The sequence below is a fragment of the Leptosomus discolor genome, chromosome 5, assembly GCF_034619465.1.
Source record: "Leptosomus discolor isolate bLepDis1 chromosome 5, bLepDis1.hap2, whole genome shotgun sequence".
Taxonomy (NCBI): domain Eukaryota; kingdom Metazoa; phylum Chordata; class Aves; order Leptosomiformes; family Leptosomidae; genus Leptosomus; species Leptosomus discolor.
The window spans coordinates 23,492,970-23,519,832 of record NC_141395.1 but is presented as its reverse complement, the minus strand read 5'-3'; the positions used below and the strand labels follow the sequence as shown (position 1 = coordinate 23,519,832).

At 40.4% G+C, this 26,863-nt stretch overlaps 2 protein-coding genes across 6 annotated transcripts in view; both read right to left on the bottom strand.

The window, feature by feature from the left end:
- Positions 1 to 642: 642 nt before the first annotated feature.
- On the bottom strand, positions 643 to 16,046 carry PDK1 (pyruvate dehydrogenase kinase 1). The gene is made up of 11 exons (XM_009954558.2): positions 15,929 to 16,046; positions 11,807 to 11,948; positions 10,246 to 10,317; positions 9,436 to 9,620; positions 9,049 to 9,138; positions 8,689 to 8,766; positions 6,603 to 6,679; positions 5,817 to 5,915; positions 4,790 to 4,900; positions 3,505 to 3,618; positions 643 to 3,378 (listed from the first exon to the last, which is right to left on the bottom strand). The coding sequence occupies exons 1-11, from the start codon at positions 16,044 to 16,046 to the stop codon at positions 3,238 to 3,240; spliced, it is 1,227 nt and encodes a 408-aa protein (XP_009952860.2). The 3' UTR covers positions 643 to 3,237.
- An 8,930-nt stretch (positions 16,047 to 24,976) lies between these two features.
- Positions 24,977 to 26,863, bottom strand: part of ITGA6 (integrin subunit alpha 6) — a 43,402-nt gene continuing 41,515 nt past the window's right edge. For all 5 annotated transcript variants that reach the window (XM_086465858.1, XM_086465859.1, XM_086465860.1 and 2 more), the window contains one exon: positions 24,977 to 25,678. In XM_086465858.1, the coding sequence (XP_086321984.1) occupies positions 25,520 to 25,678 (159 nt within the window). In that variant the 3' untranslated portion in view covers positions 24,977 to 25,519. The remainder of the gene's footprint in view (positions 25,679 to 26,863) is intronic.

Below are 26,863 nucleotides of genomic sequence, written 5' to 3'. Positions count from 1 at the left end.
CAGTAAAAGGACTGTGTGGAAATGCTTCTGCACACTATGCATTTCCAAAATAAAGTTTGAAAATCTTGGTAATAATTACTTCTAAGAAGAGGTTCAATTTTCAGTTTTGTGCATTAAGAAACAATTCTTTGGTCAAGATTTAACTTTATTTCTTTTGCTTCTAGTATTCCAAACTTATAGACCTTGAGCCAGAGAGGAATGCTGCCCTACTGATAAAAGAGAAGGGAATTAAAAGTATGGAATGATGAAATGGTTAGGATCACATACATAAAACTACCCTTCGATCAATCCAGTCAAGGAATTTTATTTCTCAGTTGTGCTTTCAGCTAGAACAGAGAATATTGATAGAACCATGCTGTTAGCTTTTTCCTTTAAGCCTACTGAACTGAACATTGCACCCTGTGAAGAGTTTGTTTCTCAGGAAGGAGACTAGGGAAAATAATGGTTTTCAAAGATTTGCCTGTGCAGAGCTGATGTAGTTACGCGGGGCCATGGCAGGGAAGGTAACTCACCTGGCACCTGAGCGTAAGAACATTGATTATCACAGACCACAGCATTTAACATCTGTGGAGAGGCTAAATGAGAAGGCTGGCTCCACAGAACTAGCTTAGTACCAAGCCACAAAATCACCCAACTGAAAGCTTAATTTTTAAAATAGTTTTAATAGTTTAATCAATAGTTTAATAGTTTTAATCAATAAATGTAGTGATTCTTTCAAAAAAATTAAGGTAACACAAAGATTAATTTTACAGTGCAAGACTGAGCTCATTTGCATACAAAACTATTAATCTCAGCATTTTGATAGCTGAGCTAGTATACTGATTTTCTACAGTGATCCATTTCAACTTAACCAGTGTGCTAACAATGACTTCAGTACAGTAGTGAAAATATTAAACACAAATTATCTTCTGAACTTCTATTCAAAGATCAAACCACTAAGTCGGGTTTAACATTGTAAACCAAAATATTACAACATTTGTGTTTTCACCACAGTTACTCGGGGTGGCGGGTGAGGAGATAGATACAAATATAATTACACAGCAATAATCAAAATTCAATCAGTAGCTAGCAGAGAGTGTGAAAGAGGTTCTTATTTCAATAATACCATATGAAATACTTTAATAGAATTTCTAGAAAGCAAACTGTTAGGTTATCTTTGGAAACATCTCTTGTAGTTCTTGGGTATTACTAAAATCAGTTCATTAAGTTAAACATTTAAAACTTAGGGTAAATGCTAGAATGTCCAGCTACAGAGCTGATTTTTTTAAACTCCCTTGCTGTAACCTTCAGCTTTAGTTTAGCAAAATCAATAGCTGCAAGCATTCCCTCTAACTTTTGACAGGCCCCATTTTAAAACATGGAATTTCTTGCCTACATCCTTTTGCAGGGTTAAAGAAGAGAACAGCTATAAATTCTCTCCAGTTGCAGCCACGCAGATTGAAAGGTACGCCAGTCACCACCTCACATCCTTGTAAAGAAGAAAAATAGGGACCTCTCACAGTGCCCACAAGCTTGAGTGGAGCAGGTAACTGTACTGTTCCGGTGGCAAGTAACCTAGAATAATCCTCACTCAAAGTGTCAGTTTAAGCGTGTATACAGCCTGTTCTGTAAATCATTCCTGTTACACTAGCTTGACCCGGGTATAGAACAACATTAATGTTTTGCAGAACTGGGCTAGGGAGGTAGCAGGTAATAATCTTTAATCTGGCTCAGCTACACCTAGAATAGCATGACTCCAATTTCTAACCTACCAGCTATCCCACCACTTGTGGTATCTCGCCTTCTGCTTTGTGCAGAGCTAGTAAACTAGCAAAATTTACATTTATTCTTTCTGACAGGGATTATGCATGCCTGCTGAGGAACAAAAGTCAGAGACCTGCATGCAATGAATTAACTGCGAAAAAGGCTTAGTTCTGAAGCGTCTTTAACTACATCACTCCTAAAATGTTCAGGAGTGACAGGGATCGAGGTGCGACATATATGTGTACGATTTGAACAAAGCTGGCACAATAGGCATTAAAAGAAGTTGATTTCTTTATTAAAAGGACTTTGTACCTGAAATGTAATACTCATTTCCCCTCCCTATCTTTCCCAGTACGTTTGGCAGTTTGCCTTTGACAGATAAACACATTCTGCTTACCTTATTTATGTTACAGTGTGACTGCCAGTTACTACATAAATGAGGCCAGAAGCACATCACAAATACAATGGTATTTTCAAAAACTTAATTCCATTTTTCCTGAGAAGGTAGTTTCTATTTTAAAAGTAATAGAGATGCCCTATTAAGGGCAAATTTTAAAAATCTGTTTATTAAAATAGTTTCCATTTACAGCTGTAACATGACATACCCGAGTCTAAGATCTTACTAGGGATAGAACATTGATACTGCATTTTGGTATTACCTTACAGAAATGTAAGCGAATGCAAGACAGCATATCTTTACTGCACACAAGCCAACACCATTTGCTAATTCACAATGATCGTGGCAAAGTAAGTTTTTCACATGTATTAAATATTCACATTACAACCAAAGAAACATGACTGATACCACATACCTGAGATACATTATACCAGTGGTAGCAGCTAGAAGTGATTTTTTTTTTTTTTTTTTAAATACCTACAGACCTAAGAGTGATTTCTACAGCTGTAAAAACCTTGATGTAGACAAGGTGTGTAGGCAACATATCTAACTTTGCAAAATTAGGCTTCAGCATGCTTAAGATAGTAGAAAGTGCACCTGTATGGCAAAGGTATAGCAATGAGCTCCTCAGTGTTTCTTATGTGATTTATTAATTATCTACAATATTGTATAATGGAAAAATGCTCTGGTGAGCTTTTTCAATAGATCTTCTTTTAAAACAATTTTGTAATTGTATGAATTAATACATTTCTCACCAGATGTGATATAGATTGCATTGGTCTCTATAAAACCTGAAATCACTGCTCCCTTGACTTAGCTACTGCAAGCAGTCATAAATAGAAGGTGGAACAAATTAAGTGTGACCTTCTCACTTAAAATTTAAAAGTATGTACAGGTTTGGGGGTTTTCTTGGGTTTTGTCTTGGGTTTTGTTTGTTTGTTTTAAATTCCAAAAAAGAGTCATTACATCAAACCTTCTGTTACTCCACTTAAAATTACTTTCACATATCAAATGTTGCTCAGCATCTTGCTGTAAATCAGGACTTTTAAATTCCCTTTACAGACATACCTACTTCTTACAAACTGTTGAGGAAACAGCTATATACTGCGAAAAGTGGTCATGTCCTTTGGCTCACTGCTTGGCACACACCAATCATCTGCTTCGTGGTTTGCTTTATAATGTTTCCAGGCTGCTTTGTTATATACAGGGAGTCTTTCAATTGATTCTGTTGATAAGGCCTGTAAGTAGAGAAGATACAGCTGATGATTCTTTTTAGTCAAAGTTATAGTAACAGAACAAGGAGTTCAATTAGCAGTTAATTAGAGTTGCTGATAAATTTTAAATGGTGAAGTGTTACATCATACCTTTATGTAAATAACTGCATCTGTACCATAGCCTTCTAAGGAATAGAGTTTCAGGTCTCCTTGGAAGTACTGTGCATACAGTCGTGATATGGGTAAGCCATAACCAAATCCAGCCTGACCAGGAGAAAAAGTACGTTTTCATTAACTGCATCATCAGTGGTGTTTTCTGTTTTCGCTTAATAGGTAGACAAACTAAGCATGATGTTTGACAGTAAGAGAAGGAGTTCAAATGTTAACTATTATGCCACCCAGAATTATTATACACCCGAGAAATAGAAGAATGCATGGATGGTTGTGATTATGAGAAAACTGTTTTATTCCCTTGTCAGACAGGGCTGCTAGCTAGCACTTGTATTATGGTAGCTTTTTCAAGAAGACATGACACAATTAGAGAAGACTGTACTGAGTCTGTCTTATGCCTCATGGAGCTGCTAATCTTGAGAACACGGAGTACTTCAGTCAAATACATTTCATCATCAGTATACATAAAAAAGGTCCAAGAAGCAACGTCTATGAGTTTATAGCTTATACTAAAATTCTATCAAGCTCTGTCTGCAGTAGCAGGACATAGCCCCGAAGTGTTAAGTACAAGGGGTTTTTTTATCTAGTACATGTTAAAGGTAATCTCAATGAACATACAATACACAGCACTTCTCTGTAAAGATCTAGTGTTTAATGAGTTGCAGAGTCATCTAGATGCAGAACACTACATACATTTAAAATTAAAAAACATATTTTGAATGATGCAATGTGAGAGAAAATTCAAGAAAGCTGTTCAGAGCTTCCTACTGAGAGCTAAGGCTTTATTTCTTGTGCATCTATTAAGTTTATATGAGACCAAAGTAGATTCTTCATATGCCCTGTCACATCTGCATACCTTCATCCTTGCTGGGCAATGGTACAACACAGTACAAATGAAACTATGGACTTGATCCAAAATATTGCTATATTATTTTTCCTTTCATTCAGTGGCCACGACAAGAATTTGGAATCCTGTCCTTACTGCAGTACATACAGCAGCATAGCTAAGTGTTCTGCTTGAGGTAGCTGCTCTTTATATTTGGTAGAGAAAAACAGAATCTTGAACAAGTTTAAATAATTTGTAGCATTTTAGGATTTTATGCAATTTTCTAGTTATTTTCAGAAAAATATTTGAATTAAGCTGTAACATTTAAATGGTGATACTTGTATCTATAAAATCAGTACTTCATAGCTTTGGCTAAATGGTTTCTTTTGTGACAATTAAACATATCCAAGATGACAAGATGTAAAAATATTTGTGTACCAAAGGTGTAGCTCGTGATGTCTCAACACGTGGACGTGGTGCTGTTGAATACATGTAGTTGAATAGTCTGTCAATTTTCCTCATAGGAACACCTCCACCACGATCAGTCATCTGGAACAAGAAGGAACATGTAGCATTATGTCCCTGAATGCATTTTTATAAAAGACAGCTGCTCTCAAACAATGATCCAGAGAAAGTTCAGGTAAAACATAATATAAAGGTGTCCCTATTAAATTATGAGTTTCCTTAAATTCTCATCTCTCAGCTATGGCAATGATCAGAGAGAGATGAATCCTTCCTTTTCATCCCTTATCTAAACCATTTAAATAAAATGTTACCAAAAGAAGCACTCATAATCTCTTGGAAGCAAGAAAATTCTATTTAAAAGCAATGCACAATTTATCTTGTTCGTAACTTGATTTTGTCTGAAGTCAGCGTACCTTTTAGCAAGTGCCAGGTTCTGTGTATTTTTATTCCTCAGGAATACTACCAGTTAAATACAATCTATTCAAAGCTATTACTGAAGGAGTAGGTCAGAGGGGTTGTTCTACTACAGTTTAGTTAAACCTATGAATAAGCCAGTGCTTGCAGTTCATCTTTGAAGTCCAACATGGATGTTGTACAGGAAAAAAAAGAAATTACTCTGCAAACTGTACTTCAGGGAGGTTTGATTTGCATGGAATATACAATGTTCATTTCTCTTTTTTTGGTTGTTTCACACCTGCATAGCTCTGTCATTGTCACGTACAAAATGCTGATACTACAATTGTATAAAGATGCTACTTAATTTTTAGTCATGGTGCTTTTAAGCTAGGCAAGACATGAGTGTGACTGTGCAGCCTCTTAGTGAACTTCCTGCTGATGCAGTATGTCAAATTCCGTAATGGTCTGGTTACTTACATACTACATCACATACAATCTATTGCTGGAAGGAGATCACCAGCTAAAGTCAGTAATATGCTGCCTATGACTGGGGAAAAAAAAAACTAATCAAAATAACCTTGAAAATAATCAAGAAAGCAGGTACCTTCACAGTTAAGTCCTCATTTCCCAACGTGACGTGTACATGAACTGGAGGATAAAGGCAGCGATCAGCATTGTGTTCCATGGTGGCTCTCATTGCATTCTGCAATTTTCAAGTACAACTTAAATCCTGTTCTTACCACTTTGTGTATTATCTTAAAACATCAATTTAGGAGTTATTTTTATTACATTTCAGAATCAGGACGAATGTATATGGTTTTTAAATAGTTTTTTTTTAATATTTCTGGTTTATCCAGTACCGGTATTTATATAGCTTACTAGAATGCACAGACTTCAAATATTGTTTTTTAGACAAACATCTGAATATTGTAATGTACAGTTTTAGTTTTAGAATTCTTTATAATGCATAGTAAATGCAATATGACAGAAAGATCAGGAAAAGTCTAGGACTGAACTGCTTGAGGAAAATGCTACAGCACCTGTTACACATTATACCAGATTTGAAGATGTCACAAAAATTGTGTATCTTATTCTGACTTGCTTTATTAATTAATGTCTTTATACATTTTAAGATATCTTTGACAAAGCTGTCTACTCAGAAGGTATCAGATATATTCAGTGGCTAGGCCACTTCCAAAGCTGTTCATTTTCTGTGCAGTTACTGTTTGTCTAAATAGTACAATTTAGGTATCTTCCTGAAGTCAAATAGCAAGAGGTTTGCACTTGCAAAAAACACACTGCTATCTAGAATTGGTTCAAAAAGCCAAACAAATACAATCTCACTAAACAAAGATGTATAAAAGAATTGTGTAATGGTAAGTGCACAGACCTTGAAAAGTTCGAAAACCATGTGGTAGAGATGTGATGGCACATACACCACTTGCATGGGCTGTCCTGGTGATTTAGCTGGAGAAAAGAGAGTCAAATTAAATAGCAAACTTGGTATCTTTTATTCATTCATGCAGTAACTGAAAATGTATATTTGTATTGTTGAGAGAGTTTAGAAGAGAAGGAAAATTTGAACAGAAGTCTTTTGAAAAGTTCTATATTAATCAAAAGTCATACTCAAGATTTTCATATGTGGTTGCTGCTTTAGAAACTAATCTTAAAACCCACTGTGGCATCACTGATTAGGGGATATAATAGTTGTTTTCTGACACCTGTGCAGAAGTTATTATGAAGATAGAATCAGGCTATTCAGGTAGTGGGAGAACAAGAAACAGCGAGTGTAAGATGAAATAACAGAGGTTCCAACTGGATATAGAGAAAAACTTTTTCACCATGACAGTTAAACATCGAAGCAGGTTGCCCAGAGATGTTATGTAGTCGTCATCCTTGGAGGATTTTGTAACACCAAACTCGATAAAGCCCTGAGCAACCTAGTCTGACCTTGTGGCTGTCCCTGCTTCAAGCAGGAGGTCGGGCTAGAAACCTCCTGAGGTCCCTCCCAACCTGAAATATCTTATGATCCTATAATGCACCAAATAGTAACTACAGCACAGCGTACTCTTGGATTCATTTAGATACTAGCTGATTTCTAACAAGAAACCTTAACAAAAGTTACATAGACAATTCTGGCTATAAAATTGGTACAGTTTTCAAACTTTTTTTAAAGAATAAATTCTAGAAAATATATCATGGGAACATCATATCAAAAATTAAGGAAAGGTTGCTCAGAAAATTCTGCTGGCTCTTAAGTTTCTTTCAGTTTAACTAATTAATTACTTGTCACCAGTCTGCATTAGTGACCAGTGCTTTATAAACATAAATGTTGAAGACTAGTGATGTCAAAAAATCTAGAACAAATTACGTACCCAGCAAAAATAAAGGGGGGGTTGTGTCAAGTTAACTGCTTCCCTCCATGCCTCCACCCCCCAGATCCCATGCCTAAGGTTTAAATAATGGTGTCCACTCTCAGCTGTGGGCAAGGAATGTGCATTTGCCCTGGATCAGATTTAACTCACCTTCACAATTCACTGAGCAAAAGGTGACTCCTTTTATAAAAACTGAACTATTTGTTCTGGCTTCTGTAACACATACACCATTAAATGACCCTCAGTACAGAATTAGCTAGCATGACTGATAGTTTCCTACAAATGTTTTTAACACCATGCTCTACAGATGGAAAAAGGTAAACCCTTTAACCTAGATACAGAATGGCAGGTTTTGTACAGTAGGAAGAAAAGATCTGGAATGTGTAGTCAAGACCATGCTTTCTTTGCCTTTAGCTTCGTAGGCCATTACTGTGGTTGCACTCAGGCTTTTGCAATTACCTGTAGAAGCAATTTTGATTGCTTGTTTTTGTAGGTCTGTCCAAACTTGGTGTTTAGTATCTTGAAAGTACTCTACTGAGTAGTGTCAGAAAGGCTCTTTAGCATTCAGCAGGACTATAAGGACAATAGCTGACCTCTGAGTTCACAGCAACACAGTTGTACACCGTTTTTTCAAGTCACAGCCAATGGGTTCAAATATTTTTTACCATGATTTAAGTGTACTGTATCTAATTACAACTACAAGAACATATCAGCTGAATAAGCAAGAGAAATTAGAGTGGAATGTTTAGTATACACCTTAAAAGTGTCACAAGAAATGCAGAGAGGGTGAGATGCAACAGACAGTGTAGGGTGAAGACATAAAAGAAAGGGAGGGAAGGAGGTTGCTAAAATCTGTTATATCAACAGCATTAGTGTCAAAAACTTTTCTACTAATTCAGTCTTCTAATTAAAGGAAGGAATAGCGAAAGCCTTCTGCCAGATTGAAAAAAAAAAAAACATCCAAAACCCAAACTATCTGTGACAGTAGATATGAGAACACATTAACTATAGGAAAAGTGGAAGGAGAACATTTCACCATCAGCTACTTTAGAACAAGGCATCACTACACCCGAGAGAATGCCTTGTCCCATATTCACTTACCATTCAACTCTTCAAGGATGAGTTCTGGAGAGTTCATGTAATATAAATCACAAAGTCTCTTGGCACTTTCATAGCCATCTATAATAAAAATACAGAAAGTTACATTTCCCCTTCCACTTTTTTTTTTCTCCTTTACGGTTTGCCAAAAAGAAAAATAAAAGTTAAAAACACTGTGCACTGTCAGGGAGATTTTATATTTTCTCACAAAAACTGGGTTTATAGGGAAAAGTCACAAAACTGTATTACACTTTAAATGAAACTTTGCTACAGGTAGAAAAGGACTAGGAAGATGTGTATGGCCTCTCAGTATAGACATTGATGTAAGTTTTCAGGATTCTTGTTCTTATCTGCTGAATTTACCTCTAATAACTTCAACAACATTGCAGCTAGGATCAATGCTTCCAATGTGTTTTGGATGAGCTGGATTTATTTTCCCACCAAACAGTAAAGCTGCCAAAAAAGAACATATTATTTAATACCCAATACAATTTTATAATTTTAGTTTGTGTCTTCAGTTCTGCTAAATAGAAATGTATAGGCAATCTATAATGCCACTCTTCACCATACTTGAAAGCCTACTATTAAATCTTTTAAGAATGGTATTAAGAATAAGTTTATAAATAGCAAGGCAAATAATAGTGTACTCCTAAGAAGCATTTAAGTATGTATTAAGCACTTAAAAATGAAAGTAAAATATACCGACATAGTACAGGTACCATTTCCCCTCTTTTCAACAGTGGCACTTACAGTGTTGATTAAGGAGCATTCTAATTGAAATGCGACTCATGTAGAAACGGTCTAAAAAATACTGCACATTCTGTGAGGTCACTGGATCAATGCCAAAGCTTTCCTTGTACTCTATTACTCCTTGAGCCATCGTAGGAATTACATCATTGTGTCGATTCCGGATTTTTATCACAGTATCTGTAAAACTAAAATGAATACTTTGTTAGTATTTCGAGTTAATTTAATACTCTGGCAAACAGAGTATCTGCCTACAAAAGTGAAGACAGTTATGTATAGAAATATCACAGGTTTGCCTATGGCAGTAAGAAGACAGGTCAGTCTTTACAGTGTATTTCAAGCGACTCCCATTGAAAGAATCAGTAACCAACCATTATCGACTATTTATAAAAGTATTATTTATTTATTATCTTGATTACTGCCAAGAAGAAGAGAAAACTCTGCCAGCCATTTTCATGCAGGTCGTCCCATGTGTGTCAAGTGGCAGTTATGGTCAGCCAGCGATGACCAAGCCTACTCTACAGGTGAAAAGTTCCATACATCAGTTCCAACATTACAAGTAAGGAATTGGTAAACATTTGGTCAAGTTTAACGTATTCATAGCTTCTTCAGTGTAACAAAAAAAGCCCTGACCAGAATGATACGGCATAAGAGTGCTTTGTTTCATGTTTTAATGTACCCTCCTTTTAGGGACAGGGGGTGACATTACTGCGATTCTTACATAAAGACTGGAGATAGCTGAAATTTTTCTGAAGCTATCATTTTCTTGTCACTCCTTCTACATAATGATAACATGTGACAGCAAATCCTTACCTATGAATAGCCCCTGAATCTTCTGAGCTCTTGTCCTTAAAGTCAAGGATCTCCTGAAGACTTTGGACATACCTGTAAATGAAAGAAACATGACAAAGACCAATTCTAATATGCCTTCCCAGATCCCTTTGGTTAGCAATTTACGGTCTTCCAAGGTTGCTTGTTTCCAAACCACTGTATTTTATATATCCCATTGACCTATCCCCCCTATCACAAAATGTGAATTTTGTTAGATCCTTTTGAATCTATTCATGAGGTTCTCTTCCAAAATTTCCAGAGCAATGAATTCCACAATTTAATTAGAATGCATAAAAGATCTTCCTTCTGTTTTAAACCCAGTAGGTGATCACTTATTTGCAGCCCCAGCGAGTTCCTGTTATTAGAAAATCTTCCCAGCTTGTTCATAGTTTAAGTATTTCTGCCATCTCTTTCCTCAGATGTGTATTTTCCAAGCTGAAGAATTCTATTTGATTTCTCCTCACGTAGAAAATGTTCCAACCCTCTGATTATCCCTCTTGGTCTTTTCTGTTCAGGATGGAGTGACTAAAACTGCATGCAATTCAGAGGAATAATGGGCTAACACAGTGGTACAATTATATTCCTTCCCATTTGTTACTTAGTTCCTAACACTATTTGTCATCTTGCCCATCAGCTGACATATTCAGAAAAATATCCCCAGTAGCATCAAAATTTCTTTTTCCATTGTAAGCAAGCAAGCATACAGGGAGAGGAGGTTCCTCTCTGTGCTCTACTTCGCATTTGTCCAAGTGGAATTCATTTCACATTTGATCAATGTCATTTAGTATCACGAGAATTTAAGCATTTGTGTTTCATTAAGAGCCTTCATCTTCATTGATAGCTCTTTTTATATTCAGTCATCTCATCAATCCCACTTACTCTCTGGCAGATTTTCTGATCTCTTAACTTTAAAAGCCTTTCCAGATAGCCATGTGCCTTTAGCAGCTGCCAAGCAATCTCTTTGCTTTGCTTTCCGTTTACAATTATGTGTTAAGCTCCTTACTTGAAAGCAAATTTTACTTTTCAAAGGATGTCTTTTTTTTATTTTAATAGCCTCTTGTTCTTTCTGTTGTCTTACATATTTTGGCTTTGGGAGCTTCCTATTGCTCTTTCTTCATATTTTCTACACCTTTACTCTCAATCTGCAATAACCTGTCTTTTAAAGGGTTTCCACTATCTTTTGCAAGCATTAGCCTGCTTCTGTTGGTTTCTTCAACTAGTGTCTTCATTTTAGGTAAGACCCCTATTAAGCATTGTTCTGATAGATTTTTTTGTTTTTACTGAATCCTTATACATGACTCTCTGCAATAATTAATGATTTTTAATTCCCTTGTGGGTTCTTTAATTGCTCCCAAAGGGTTTTTTCCAAGTCTGTAAATTTAGTTTCTGATTTATGTCCCATTGGGATATTTACTCAGTCTAAATAAGTGATGTTCATGTAATGATCAGGTGAAATGTTCTTTCTATAGAAGAGAATGAGTTCCTCCAACTTATGTATATGCAGAAGTTCGCCCTTAAAGGTATGAAATGGTGCTGTTCTTACCAGCTCTGTACCAGCTGAACTGAAGGTGTTCTTAGGAGGTTGTCTGGAAGCAGGCTTATTTCCTTCATTATGTTTGCCAATCTCACAGGCAACTCTTGTCGCAGAAACATAAATGAAGTCTTTTCACAAGCATTTTCAGATCCTAAGACCAAAATAAATGTATGACATCAGAATAAAGTGAGTACTTATGGCAGAGAACTACTCAGACTTTTACTTTCTTGCATAAGAGGTCTGTGGTTTGGTTTGAAAGTTGACTCGGCCAGTCTGGTAAGCCAATGTTTCCTTCATGGCAGTGGCCCATTTATATTTCAAAATGTAAACTCATACTGAATACTTTTGAATATTGAATACTACCAGCCCAGTTGCAGTAACGAGAATCTTCAATATATAAAGACTAACTAGTGCAACAGTTGCAGACCCATATTATTCAACTTTAAATATCCCTTCCATCCATATAAATTGTTCCTTTCATTTGCAGCAAACATTGACTGTAACTAGCACTGATCAAACAGTATGTCATTCTGAGCACGTCAGAGGCAAATGAAACCAGCACAACTATGTATGGGCAGGATGCTTGAGAAAGTATCATGGTCCCACACGCCCTGCTTGATCACTCATCTTACTGAACTACCATAACTCAGATTGGAATACTTTCAGAAGATAAATTCTGTAATATTTAGCTCATTTTCAGCTAGATCTGTTGTAGTTTAAATTCACTGTCTTACAGGAACAGAAGACAGATTAATGAATTCACATGCATACTGAGTGAGAAATGAAAGTAGGATAGTTACTGTGCTTAGTCATTACGATCGTAGTTCTCCCATATATTTACTTTTAAAATTTTTTATTTTTTTAAAAGCTAGAAGCTAAATTACTGCACCTGTTGATAACTGACCTGTCCTTTTGTAAGGACAATTGTCATCTGTGTGGGTGGCAATTAACTGTGGTTATGAAGAGCAAGACCTAAATTTATTCCCACAATGCTTGTTTTACTAGGTGAGCAAGGACAGTGTGGAGTGGGGAAGAAATGCTGTACTTTATTCTCTGCCAGACTTCTTTCTAGATTTCAAGAGTGTCTTGTAAACAGCATCTGAACTTACTAACTTGTTAATCTGTTGCAGCGAAGTACATATACCTCAGGCTTGGTGGTTTATAACAGGTAACTCCTAGAAATTAGCTCAGTTCACTCCTTGTATTTGGCAAGGGGGAGTTGGGGAAGAAGATTAAAGGAAAGGACATGGAAAAAGAGGAAGCTGGGAGTGTCTTAAACAGGAAAAATCTTCACCAAATTGAAATGGAATGGTTTAATTTAATGCATCCAGACTCAGAATGACAGTTAACTTAAAAAAGTGAATAGCTTACAAGAAATTCCTCCCCAGTGACAGTCACCAGTATTATGCATTGTCTATACATGACCTCTGCCCATGCATTTCAGGCATGGCTGTTACTGGCCTTTCTCTTTTCTCAGGTAAAATTCTATTAACAAGTCAGACTGAAGGTATCAGAATGTAAAGATAATCTTCAAATGCCTCATATACTCAGCAAATGGCACTCCACAGCTGAGTTCTGTATCTGGAGGCCATATCTTTGCAATCCTGGGTCAAATATGGAAGACAGCTTAGGGTAAGCAAGACTTCAGTGAAAGGGTAAATGACTTTGTTTCCCTGTGCAGCTATGGTCTATTTGGGCAAAGAATGGATAAGATTCCTACAGAAAATACTGTGTGCTTATAATCCAAGATATGACCTAAATTTGCTTATGGAATATTTCACTTGCTAGATCGAAACCTGGAGGAACTAGAAGCAGGCAGACCATTTTGGGTTTGGTTTTTTGTTGTTTTTTTTTAAAGTTAGCATTACCAGATTTTATGATTTCCTCTTTGCTCTCACTCTAACAAAAGGAGCCAAAAAATCCCCAGCGAAAACACCATCAGATTATAATGGCTACAGAATGTCTTACAAACAAATACTGTCTCAGTGTTTTACTCTACTCCCTTTTATTGCCTTTGTTATTAGTTTTTACTATGTTATTAAATCCTTAAGCAAAAGAGAGAAAAAAAAAAGTTAAAAGTTTTCAATGTTATCTTTACCTTACGTTCATAAAATCATAGAAGTTTGGGTTGGAAGGGTCCTCTAAAGGCCATCTAGTCCAACCCCCTGCAGTGAGCAGGGACACCTTTAGCTGGATCAGGTTGCTCTGCGCCCCGTCCAACCTTGAATGTTTCCAGAGATGGGGCTTCTACCACCTCTCTGGGCAGCCTGTGCCAGTGTTTCAGCACGTTCCTTGTAAAAAATATCTTCCTTTTATCTAGTCTAAATCTACCGTCCTGTAGTTTAAAACCATTACTCCTTGTTGTATGGCAACAAGCCCCGCTAAAAAGATTGCCCCCACCTTTCCTGTAGGCCCCCTTTAAGTACTGGAATGCCACTATAAGGTTTTCCCGGAGCCTTCTCTTCTCCAGGCTGAACAACCCCAACTGTCTCAGCCTGTCCTCACAGGCGAGGTGCTCCAGCCCCCTGAGCATCTTTGTGGCCTCCTCTGGACTCGCCCAGCAGGTCCATGTCTTTCTTGTGCTGAGGATTCCAGAGCTGAACACAGTACTGCAAGTGGGGTCTCACCAGAGCAGAGGGGAAGAATCACCTCCCTCGACCTGCTGGCTACGCTGCTTTTGATGCAGCCCAGAATATGGTTGTCCTTTTGGGCTCTAAGTGCACATTGCTGGGTCATGTCCAGCTTTTTGTCCACCAGCACCCCCCAAGTCCTTTATCCCCCAGCCTGTATTGATACCGGGGATTGCCTCGACCCAGGTGCAGGACCTTGCACTTGGAGGACCTTGCACTTGTGTTCAGGTACTAACAGCAAAAAAGTAGCCTAGCTTTTGACATGAGGAAATACTGTGCCTTGAAAATAAACACTGATTTTAAGGTAAGCATTATTTTATTAGTATTTAGTGATAAAATAATACAGGTGAAAGCAAACTCTGAATTGCTTAAAAGTACAGTAGCAACAGAAGATATGGTGGGGTTCCTGTGCAAATCTGGAGTTTTAAATATTGGATACATTTTGTTGCAATGCATGCAACATTGAATAGATGGATGAAGTGACAGCAGATAGTTAAGAAAAACTTTTCTTTGTAAGTCTTCCTACGTACACAAAGTCTGGGGTTCTAGGATTAGTTCTCAGTTACCTTTTACTTACAAAACCATAAAAAGCAATACAACTATTAACTAGTTAAATGTTTATACACCACATTTATGTAAACATTTATGCACATGAGAGTGCCTTGGGTACAGAAACAGAATGTATTATAGTATGGCTCCATCCCCAGGCTTTGAAAAGGTTTCTCGGTGTGACTTACAAGACCTTTCTCTGTGCAGTCTTTGCTTTGAAGCAGAACAGAGCAATTCCTGTGATCCCTTTTGTTTCCAAGCAGTCAGTCAAACATGGGAGCATTAGAGAGGTTTCAGTGCAGCGTCTGAGTATCCCATTACCCATTTACTCATTTTCAAGGCTAGATCCTCAGTCCTCCAGGATGGCTCCTGGTTTTTGCATCCCGCTCCCGTCTTCTAAAACAACATTCAGGTACGGTGTTTGTGTAGGGCACAGACACGTGACCGAAGAGAAGCGGTAACTGTTTCAGCTCCTCGGCGTCAGCTGAGGTTAAACGTTTCTTGCGTTTGCTATACATTAAAAGGTTGCACGCTGCTAGCTTGCAAAAGGCTTAACTAATCTCACCTTTCTGAGCCACTGCTCTAACAGTACCAGATGCCATACCTGTCCCCACCCTCTCCCCAACACTGCAGGTTCTGCAGAAAAAAAACAAATTACTTTTGCGATGCCAAAAACTGGAGTTTCCAGCTGAATCTTAACCTTGCCACAATTCCAGTCTCCGGGGAAGGAGCCAACTGGGCTCCCTTCTCCCGGAAGCAGAGCCTTTTTGTGCCAAAAACGGCAGTATTAAGAAGAGATAAGCAGCAGCAGGGGATAGGCGGCAGCGCTAACGCGGGGGCGGTGGGGCGCTCGTGGCCGCGCCGGAGCCGCCCCGCTCCTCACAGGCACCTGCGGGCAGCGTGGCGGAGAGGCGGGGGCGGTGGGACAGGGGGCAGCCCGGCGGGGACTCACCGAAGTCCAGGAACTGCTTCATGGAGAGCGGCGAGGGGGAGAAGCGCGAGTAGAAGTCCACCTGCTGCGGGATGCTGCCCGGGGAGGCGCCGCGCAGGAGGGCGCGCAGCAGCCTCATGGCGCGGCTCTCCGTCCCCCCTCAGCTCGGCTCAGCCCGGCCCGGCCGCCATTTCCCGCCACGCCAGCTCCCCCGGCCCCTGCCCAGGCCGCGGCCTCCTCCGCCGAGCGGCCCGGAGGAGGTGCCCGAAGGGGTGGCCGTCTCCTCCCGGCCCAGCCCCACGCAGCGGCGACGGGGCGGAGGAGAGGGCGGCTCCGAGGGAGCGGGGCGGGGGGGCGCCCGAGCAGCCCGGCCCCCGCGGGCAGGGTGGCATCCCTGAAGCGGCTGCTCCGCTGCCCCTGTTCCTCGGCTGCCCGCCGGGAGAAGGCGGCGCTCGCTTCCCGGAGGAGCCCAGCCTCGGACAGGTACGGTGGTGTTACTTGTGGGGTCGGGTGCCGCCGCCTTCCCGGCGAAGGGCTGCAAGGTGCTCACCAGCCCCCGGGTCGGGAAGCCGTGAGGGGGCGGGAGGCAGAGGCTCCCGGCGAAGGGGCGGTGGGTGTGAGGGGCGGGCGGCGGTGGCCAGGGCCGTGGGGGTTTTTGGGGCGCGCGGCGTGTGCGCTCCCGTAGCGAGGCCGAAAGGTGCCCACGCATGGGTGTCGGCACTCTGCCGTGGAAGCGTTATCCGAGAGGTTGGCCCGGTCGGTAAACGGCGCGCTCGGGCAGGGCGGGCGTGGCCGCGCTCAGCCGTGTTGCCGCTTCCCCTCGCCGCGGTCCGGGTCTGGGCCCGGCGGGCAGAGGCCGGGGGGGGGGGGGGCGGGGGGCGCCTCGATCGCACCGGGTCCTCGGCTCCCGGCGTCGGTTGCCCGCGGGGCTGCAGCGGGAGGTGGGAGAAACCCGCAGCAGCGCCGGCTTTATTCCTGCCGCTGCCGGCCGGCGTGAGGGCAGAGCCTCGCCGGGGGGTCTAAACGGCGCTTTAACAGCCGTGTGTCGTCTTAGCAGCGCGCCTTGCCCGCTGAGCTGCGGGGCGCTGCCGGAGGGGCACTGCGGCCTCCTCCCGCCCTTCGCGGCCCGCGCTGTCTTACAGCGCCCGAATGAGAAAAATGAGGAGACGGGCAGCTTCTGTTTCAGCCGTCAGGAAAAAGAGAAACAAAAAAATACAGTGGAAAAATAGGGCTTCAAGGTATACTCCCGATCGGTCAACAATGGACACAGTGCGTGTCTTCATTGGTTAAAAAGTACTTGGACCCTATGTCACACTAAATCCCTTCAGTGGGTGTTGGGATACTAATGCAACATGTGAGGTAACAAATAGTGGTATTTAATAGTTTCTTGTTCTGCTCAGGTAGAAATACCCGGAGCGTTAACAAAAAAGACAGTTAAGAGTGATTTCTAAGGAACTTATTGTGGTGTAGGTATTGAGTCCTGTCATTTAGAATTGTATACAATCAGTACAGTAGTGGATCTGGCCCTATATAATTTGCCTCTTATTGTGGATATTTGTATTTGCCTTATAAATTTATCATATGAAATCAACTCTTAAATATTGCGTGGTTTCCTTTAAACGTGCTTTGTACCTGTGACTTGTCCATGACCTGATAGTGGGGATGGATATCCAATGGCCTCCACTACAGCAGGAATCATTTTGCTATTTCTGTCACGTTAATCTCTTCAGTGCTTTGTTGGATTGGTTGGAGCCTCCCATTAAAGAGATGAAGATACCATAATGAACTAAGGTCTTTTTCTTTTTTTTTTTCTTTATGTTGCATTGAAATACAGAGAACACTGATTCAGTCTGCCTCCAGAGGCAATTTTCTGAGAAGTAACTGCACCAATAATATGTAAGGATGAAGCAGTAGTTCAGGATTAGACTACTTCATTTGTTTTGTAATCAGACTGTACCTCCATCTTGTGCTGAAAAATTAATGGCTTATTCTGTTCTGGCCAGGGAGTGGTGGCTAATGGGGCCAGCTAACAGCTTGTCTGTCTCTGTAGGTCTTCTGCAAACACAGGCTACTGAACGATTTTGCTTTATTGTTGCTTGTAGGCCACCCACAAAAGCACCAAATAGTAGCAAATGCTACTCAAGTTTGTAATACTTTGGCACTCCTACTTATGAATTGCTGTGCTTAAAACCATTTTATAATGGCCTCTGCAAGCCAGCACTAGTTTAAAGCAATGCCTACAAACACTAGTTTAAAGCAGTGCCTACAAGTTGGGTGTTTGTAAGTTGTTGCAGTTTCTTATGATGGCTTTGGATTGGCTTAATCTTTTATGCCTGCATGTTACTGTCTTGATGCCTGATGTTCAACTTACAGGCCTGCCTTAAAAACTGGCCTGCTGCCTAAAGCTGTCTTCAGACAGCAGTCCCCAGCCAGAAGATGTGGCAAAGGCTGTCAGAGGCTGAATAAATCATTGCACTTTGTAAGCTAGAGCCCATTCTCAATAATGTAAACAGTGAGCACTTTTCTTAGGGAAAACCATGCACGATGAGCAGCCACAAAAGTAATTGTGGATAGAAAATGGTAGATAATTCTTTAAATGCTGTGTTTGGAGCAGAATGAACCATCTCTGTTTATGTAAAGGTGTGTTCTTGGTCTTGTTTAAACAGCTGATCAGATACTGATGCATGTAAACACATTCTGTTAAAATACTGGAGCTCTTTCTGTCTTTTCCCCTTCCCCCCAGTCCCTTTTTAAAACCTGTTTCTCTCATTGATGGTCTTCTGGGGGCTTACTCTGATCTGATCCAGTGTCACACTAGCTGGAGTTCTGATGTGCCAATTTCTGTAAATTTGTACAGAATTGACAAAATGTATTATTTTTGTCATTTGGCATTTTTCTACTCGTATTCCTGCTTATTGGTCTTCCTGAAATTATAGTACATCTGGATCCATAATTTAAATGGGACAGAACAAATCAGACTTCAAGATAACTGAAAACATGGCATTTAGTTTTAACCTAAGTAATTACATTTTAATTTTTTTTTCAATTTAAGGTTTAATAAGTTTTAAAGAAGCACAGTCCAAACCCTAGGTTTCCTGAAGCACAGTTTCAGGCATCAGATCTTACAAAAATAAATAATTTAATAGAATGGTACAGCAGCAGGGTCAGCTCGAGCTGGGTGCCTCTGGAGAGGGACCCTGAACAAAGAAACCCCTGGGCACTTGCACCCTTACAGACTGTGCATCTGCCCTTCATGCGATCTTCGTGTGCCCTTTGGTCCAGTGGTGACTCTGGCCTCAGATCCTCTGACACCTTCTGACTCCTCATTGGATTCCTTTTCCCCTGTCTCCAGGCAGGCCGGTATCTTGACTAGTCACAGCTGCTGGTGGTGGTGGTACCCTCCTTATCTTCGGGTTTGGCCTGGCTCTGGGGGCCTTGTCTTGCTTGAATGGACCCAAGTTCTGTACACATCCAGTCAGCCTAGGCAAAAGTTTACAGCTTGCAGCCTAAGGCCTCAGCAAATCTAACTGCTCATGCCAAGTCAGTAGAGCTAAGCAAACAGCATACTAAATCACACAACATTGAAACTCTTAAGTGATTTGTTCTATTTAAAACTTACTTATTTAAGCTTGTCAAGGGTTGAGGCTGGGCTGGCCACTAATGAATGACAGACACTCTCTATTAAGTCCTCTCCCCTCCCAAAAGGGAAAGGCAGAGAGAACAAGGGAGAGAGACTTTACGGTTTGGAAAAGAAAACTAAAGCAGCTTTAATGAAATAATAGCAATAAAAGAAAAGATAATAAGAAAATAATGAAATATATATATAGAAATAGATACAAACCCAATACCAAACCCAACTCCCCCCACCCTGCTGTCGATATGTCACCACTGACACTGCAGGGCTGGCACTGGGGCAGTCCCAGGCTGGACACTGCAGCAGGCAGGGACGGGATGCAGGAGCTGGACTCAGGCACTGGATTCAGGGACCCACGGATCGGGATTGACGACAGAAAAACAGACAGAGTCCTCCTCAGATGTCGGCCATCAAAGAAGAGAGAGAGACCCTCGTGATCTCTCAGCTTTACACGGAACATGACGTCTATGGGATGGAATACTCTGTTGGTCAGGTTTGGGTCACCTGTCCAGTTCGCTCCTCCCTGCAGGTGCGACCTTTTTTGTGCTTGCGACCCTTTTCACTCCCAGCACCCCAACACGGAGTCCAAGATTTAGTAGTGACCTTGGTCGCTATAAGAACAAGTATAAGCAAGGGCCTCTCTGCATCCCGTTCCTTGGTACAAACTATAAACATCAGGCCTTATCATGGCTAGAAGCAGTCACTGTCCGGAAAAACATGCTGCTGTTCCAGAAAGTGCTGTTAGTTAGAGGAGACTTAAGTGAAAAGTTAAAGCACTAAACCAGAATTAGTTCTGGTTTAGCCCAAACCAGGTCAAAGCTCAATAACTAATATCTCTTAACAATAGGATAATTGGAAGTGTAGCATTCTTGCAGGGTGTTCCATAAGAAAGACTTCTTGGTTTGTTAAGGTGACACTATAAATAACTGCTTACTGGAAGTCACTGTTGTTGGTTGCTGCATGTACTGGTGCATTTTTTTCCTTCCCTCCAAAATAGATGCATCATAGATTTTAAAAAATCTGAAGTTGCCGGGTACAGATATCCTTTTCTTTCAGTGGTTTATATGCTTTGCTATGATGCCTGCACAGTCATCTGGCCCATCTGTCCGTGTCTCTTTTCGGCTTGTGTACTTATCTGCACAAAGGCTTGTTGTTCTTAGGTTTTTGTCAGTAAGTTCAGCTGCTTTTGCTGTGCTAGAAAATTCTTAGGGTTACATTGATTTGATGTGGCTTTGATCTCTTTTGCAGGAGTAACCTATAAAATATATATAAAAAGATATTAAAATGGCAACAAAGTTGATCAAAAATGTGGAGGGGTTTCTGTATGGGTTATCAAATTGTAGTAGATTCAAGAAGAACATACAGATGGGCTTGTTTATTTTTATCCAGTGTATAATTAAACTTTGTGAATTTTTGCCATGTACAACTCTGTGACTCAAGATCAGAAGGCAGTTGGAGAAATTTTATGATTCTCGTGGATGGCTTTTTTTCCTTCTGTAGGAAAAATAGACTACATAGCTCTGAAGTTGAGCACTAACTTCTTGTGGAAACAGGAACAGCAGAGTATCGCCGTCATGCTGCTCAACTGCTGGCCATTGCCAGAGGTGGGAGGCTGAGTCAGGTGGATCCGTGGGCTAGTCCAGGATGGCTATTTTTACGTTGTTCCTCCTTGCTAAGCCAGAATCAATCACAGGCTGACTGGTAAGGTGGCTGGCAATGGTACACTTCTCAGCTCTGCAGCCTTAACTATTGGTCCCCTCCACTTCAAGAAACCAGGCAGTATCTCACAAGTGTTTCTTTTAATCTACCTAGCAGTTGCGTTGTTATTTCATATACTTCTGGCGAAAGTATTTGACTTTTCTGCCCCTTCCTCCCCTATCCCCTGGAGACACCAAGATTGAGAGGTAAGAGGAAACAAATTGATAGCACTGTGTATCCATGGCAAGGGAGGGGGTGGTGGTGTATGTTGTTCTGTGATAGTTAGGTAAGCAGCAGCAAGGACAGCTCTGCTTGTTAAAAACTGTCCTCTGCCTCTGTCTTCTAGGATCTTTGAGGCAGATGCAGCCCTGAAAAGGTGCTGCTTGCAAACAGCTATTTTGCAGAGCTAGAAAATGAAGGAGGAAAGGGGTCTGTACGGAAGAGGCAAGCTGCAGGTCCCTCACCCCTGTACAGTGACACACACCCTGGCTGGTGGGGATTAAGGCTGATTTCTGTGACAGTCTCTCAGGGTAAGGAGTTACTGTGTTTTTCTCACGAGGATCCAGCAAGGCTTACAAGGTTATAAAAGGTGTACAGCATTAATTGTGAATCCATGGCCTGGGAAGACAAATGGACATTTAAAGATGTCTGAGGACTGGGATAAAAACAGAAGCAACTGCTTACACAGCCACTGTAGGGAAATACACTGCTTGCGTTCGCACTGTCACACAGCGTGTGCTGTCTGGCAAGCCAGCGGAAGCAGGTCTGTGTGCCTCTTCTGGCTCCAAGCACTGGCTACAGTTCCCTTGTTGGTTCATCACAGTTCATACTCTGGGGTTTGCAAACCCACTGCTGACACTGACCTGTTCTGTGCTGGGAGAAGTTACTGCAGTGGTTGCACATGAGCAGCTTTCTGGTTCTGTGTAGTCTATGTTTATTTTAGTTAAGACAGGCTGCTGCAGGGAGGGTTAGCATTGTCGTGTGGGTGCTCCCACTGGCGCGTGGAGTTTCAGTACTGCTTCCAAAAGCTTTGGTGCCAGTTCCTGACATGCATCCAAGCACCCCGGTCTGTCGCTGCTTCCACGTGTAACTTCTTCACAGGTGGTTACTGAAACTGGTAATGGTGATGGTCCCTGACACTGAGAGTGTCACTTCTAAGAGCTGTCTCCTGTGCTGTGACAGTTAAACATGTGAAGGCATTGCAGTTTACTGGTATTCTGGTTAGGTACCTTAGGCTATACAGAATGTGTGTGAGAGAGTGTGTGTGTGTGTGTGTCTGCATGTGTATTTTTTTTATATATATATATACACACACACACATACATACTATAGACAGAACAAGTATAGTACATTAGGTTTTATAGATGCATGTATATACACATACACTATTATGTATACTACTGTACTACTGTGTATATAGTATATACTACATCTAGTACTGTGTGTGCATAGTATATATAGGAGCATATATAAAACCTAATATAGTATATTTGTACTATACTTCCTATGATCAGCTATGTACTTAACGATTCTCCCAGTCCATAGTTTGTCTTGTTGTGGACAAATGTTTGTGGATGCAGTAATGTAAATGAGAATAACTGTTTAATAAAGCAGGTTGAGGCCACATCTTTGATGTGCTCTGAAAGATCTAGCAGCATCTTCTGGTTCTAGTCCTAGGAGTTTTGTGGCTGCAACAATGAACACTGGTCTAACCTAAGTCCAGCTAACCCTTATTTTCAGGCTTTGTTGCACCAAAAGGTCTTTCCTTTCAGCAGAGGTGAGCAAAGCATCCTGTGAGGGTTAACATCTTAAAAATGGAGATAAATCTCTGTTGGTTTTTTTTTTCCTGCATCTTTTTGGCTTTTCTGTTTGGCTTTTTTTTTTTTTTTGTGGAGTTGAAGCTGTACCCTGCATCATGTAATTGACTGTCAGTATCAAACTTCCACTGCTAAGTACAGATAGGTATGTGAAGTCCTTGACAAATTTTGTGGGGGTGCATCCATCTCCCCTAGTTACAGAAACACGTGTCTGGCAGGGGAGTTTTTAGAAGACTGCTTGCATTGAACCATGTACCCCCTGGGCAGCATGAGTGAACTGTGGAGGCAGCGGGTAGCTCTGCCCCACGGGAGCTGACGCTTGGTGCTTTGCCAGCACCTGCTCTGCTCTTAGCCCTGCTGGAACCGGCAGCAAGCAGCACCCAGCCTGCGAGCCTGAGATTGTGCATTATCTCCTTCAGTGCCTTATTGGTCCCTGTCGTGGGGGAGGGCACCAAAACACAACGGCAATAACGATTTCTTAAAGCTTGCAACTTTCAGCTTACTCTTGCAGTGAACTTGGCTATGGCTACCTCGGTTAGTTAGGATAAGAAATCGCTACTAAGAAAATAATGTTTAATTAAAAAATTTATTTCACACTTCTATACAAATATCCACAGGTAATTTCTAATCATGGAATGACATAGCATGGCTAGCTGGTATAAAAAAGTTTGAGATAAAAGTATGCCAGTGACATGACTTATTTTTCAAGAACTTTAACACTGCTAAGACATTCATGTTCTTAGGTGAGGGCCACAATCTGCTATTTGTCAAGCTGCTTAGCCCCTAATTAGCCTGGCTTCTGATACTGCTGAGCCTTTCAGCAAGTAAGTAGAATTTTAAAAGCTCAAAAACTGGGTAACAGCCAAATAGAGGTGCAAGTGTTCATAAAAATCAGGGTCACAACATACTGAGGTTATTTAGTGGGAGGAAGAAGAGTCTATTAAATTAATGCACTTTCTATAATTGATAACTTTTTAGGTGACCACACCTTCCAAGAAGGTATGTTTAAAGTTAGTAGTGAAAGTAAGACACTTGACAACTGCCCTCCTAGCAGGTTTTTACCCTATGAGGGGAAAAAGTACCAAGAGGTTTTTGCATAGTTCAAGTAACTCACATTTTCAGCAGATTTTTTTTTTTCAGATGGAATAAACAACTGTGAACTAAATCTTTGTTCTTAAATAGTACCAACACTTTAAAACATGGGTAAAAAAGTAAACTCTTTAAATAGTTTTATTGGTTATGTTACAATAACTAGATTACTGATAAACATGACATTGTGGTTCTACTTTTATCAATGTTTAGGTATTCAAGACAATTCAGTAGTCTTAATGTGGATCAGCTGGGATCCCCAGAGTCAAGGTAAGTTAGGCACTTGCAGCCTCCTTCAAGTGCTCTGTAACAGCTGCAGTAGTCAATGCCTTTTCCCAAACAGGCAAGTCCTTATGGAGCTGGAAGGCTGTTGCTAGAGAACCTTTGACTTCCCTGCGGCAAGTATAAAACTGTATCTAAAAACTCTACTTCTGCTTGGTGTCCAAATCATTATAAAAATTGTGTTACAAGACCTGATCATTCCTGTTGCATAAAGTTAAAAGTATCAGGGCAAAAAAGGCCCCCATACACATCATTGGAATAAATATTTACATTTTTAGAAATGTAAATGCACCTTCAGTGACTTATTAAAATGCAGTGAAAGCCTCAGGTCTCATAATCTGAAGTTCAAAAACAGTGGATTTGAAAGTTCAGTTAAGTCTTTGGCCTAACAGTTAGTCAAAGACAATGATAACAAAAATAAATATAAAAATGACTGAAATATATATATACAAAAAGTACACCTAAAATTCAAGCCTCTCTCTTAAAAAAAACCTGTGTATATTTGTTGTGAGCAAGAATCACACAATCTGATCTTAAAATTAAAAAAAAAAATTAAAAAAAAGCAACACAACCTATTGCACATGTCATTTAAGATGATGCTTTTTGTTAAGCCCTAACTACTGCAGCAGGCAAACTTTCTGACTAAAGCAGATCTGCAGGTCTTCAGGTTATATGTGAAGAACGTGTGTTAAGGTCACTGCATGTTTATAATGGACTATGCACTGGGGGAGGTGGAGAACCTGTCTTGACCTTAACCGTGCATTCCTTGCATACCTAGGAAGGAGGTCAGGGTCACAGGAAAAGGTCTGCTGTAGTGGTTTTCCATATTTTGCAGAAAAGACCACAAATCAACACAGTATCTTCTAAAGTGAGTTAGATTTGAAGGGGGAAAGAGGCAGTCTGGAAATTAAATAATGCAAATAAAGTCTGTTGAAGCAATTTTAACTGTGCAAACAAAAGCCTCAATACAAGTAGTAGTATCTACAATCAAATGGTGAATGTCCATAGTGTTCACAGGTCTAACGCCATCAGTATTCCATTAGTGAAAATCTTAACCTCTATCTGAACTTTGTGGATGAAAAGAATTTTTCCCTAAGAATAACTTTCATTTTCATTCCATTTTGTGAACCACTGTTTTGTCTCGAGGTCTTTGCATTTCCCATCTTTGATCTGTCGCTCTTCTTTTCGAATCCTTACAGCATGGTATCGGGGGACGCTATCTTCGTACCTAGAACGCTGGAAGAACCCGCACTGGGGCAAAGAAGAAAAAGAACAGTTTACATTTAAGTTGCTGCCAAAGTACAACAATTACAGAGGCAGTAAATTCTTTGTTTGCACAGATATACAGGTAATAAAATTGAAAACAATAATATGTAGGCCAAAAACGTAGCATATGTAGCTGTAGAAACATGAGCCAGCACATTAGTTGTTCCAGCAGCAGTTGAAGACAAATGGCACAGGCTGACAATCCAGTAGTCTCATACCTTAAAAATATTCCCTCCACTAACTTCCTGTGTTTGTTTTATAAGTCTTCTAAGTCTTCTTATAAAACTATTCATTCATATCATGAGATAATTTAATGCTACACAAAGAAGTAGCTAGAGTTCAGGAAAGCTTGCTTCTCCTGAATCAAAGATAGGTTTGTACTTCAGTATTGTCCTGTATGCTGACATGATTTACCTTTAAAAACCTACAGAAAGATTTCCAGGACCTTCAAGAAAAGTTACACTGGGACCTTGTTTTTCAAAGCACCATCTCAACTATAGTCACCTGAACTCACTACATGTGTGCCGTATTAGAACGTGAGTCTTGCTTAGTTTGCCACAGGATAAAACGCAGACCTAACTTTTGAAAGGTTTTTAATATGCCAAGACACAAGTCTCCCTAGATGAAATCTAGCACAGCTTATTTGTGCCCTGAATTAATTTTCAAAACAAAATGGAGTTATGGCCCCAGTGATGATGTCAAAGTCTGATGTTAAGAGACTGTGCCATCCAGCTGTCATTAGGTACTGCTAGGAAGAAGAAAAAAAAGATTAAAGTGGCAAGGTTTTGTCCATAGTATTTGGGGTGGTGAGGTTTTTGGTTGGTTGGGTTTTTTTTTAAAATAATATTAGAACTTACATGGAGCTGAATTTAGAAAAAAATTACATCACGGCATAGACCAAATCTTTAGCCATCTTTTAGTTAAGATTTCATTAAACACTGTTTTGATATATTTTAGTTCAATATTTGTCCCCACCCCCTCATCCCAAGCATCACTTACTAATATAATGTACATGCATGTAGTATCTTAAGTTGAATAAAAGTTGCTAGAAGCATAAATCATCATGCATATAGTAGCTTCAGCAGAGGGAAGTGTGTTTCTAGAAAAGTATACCTTAGAATTGAAGGAAAACAGATGTTTCCACAGCAATTGAATTCTCATTATAAAAAC

Bases quoted from the DNA above. Each gene is read 5' to 3' on its own strand.
- PDK1 (XM_009954558.2), bottom strand. From the start codon at position 16,046: ATGAGGCTGCTGCGCGCCCTCCTGCGCGGCGCCTCCCCGGGCAGCATC. The intron at 4,901-5,816 runs GTACCTGCTTTC...TTCTTGTTCCAG, and splicing joins ATGAGGACTTAACTGTGAAG to ATGACTGATCGTGGTGGAGG. The intron at 3,379-3,504 runs GTATGATGTAAC...CTCTACTTACAG, and splicing joins ATGCAGTTATTTACATAAAG to GCCTTATCAACAGAATCAAT.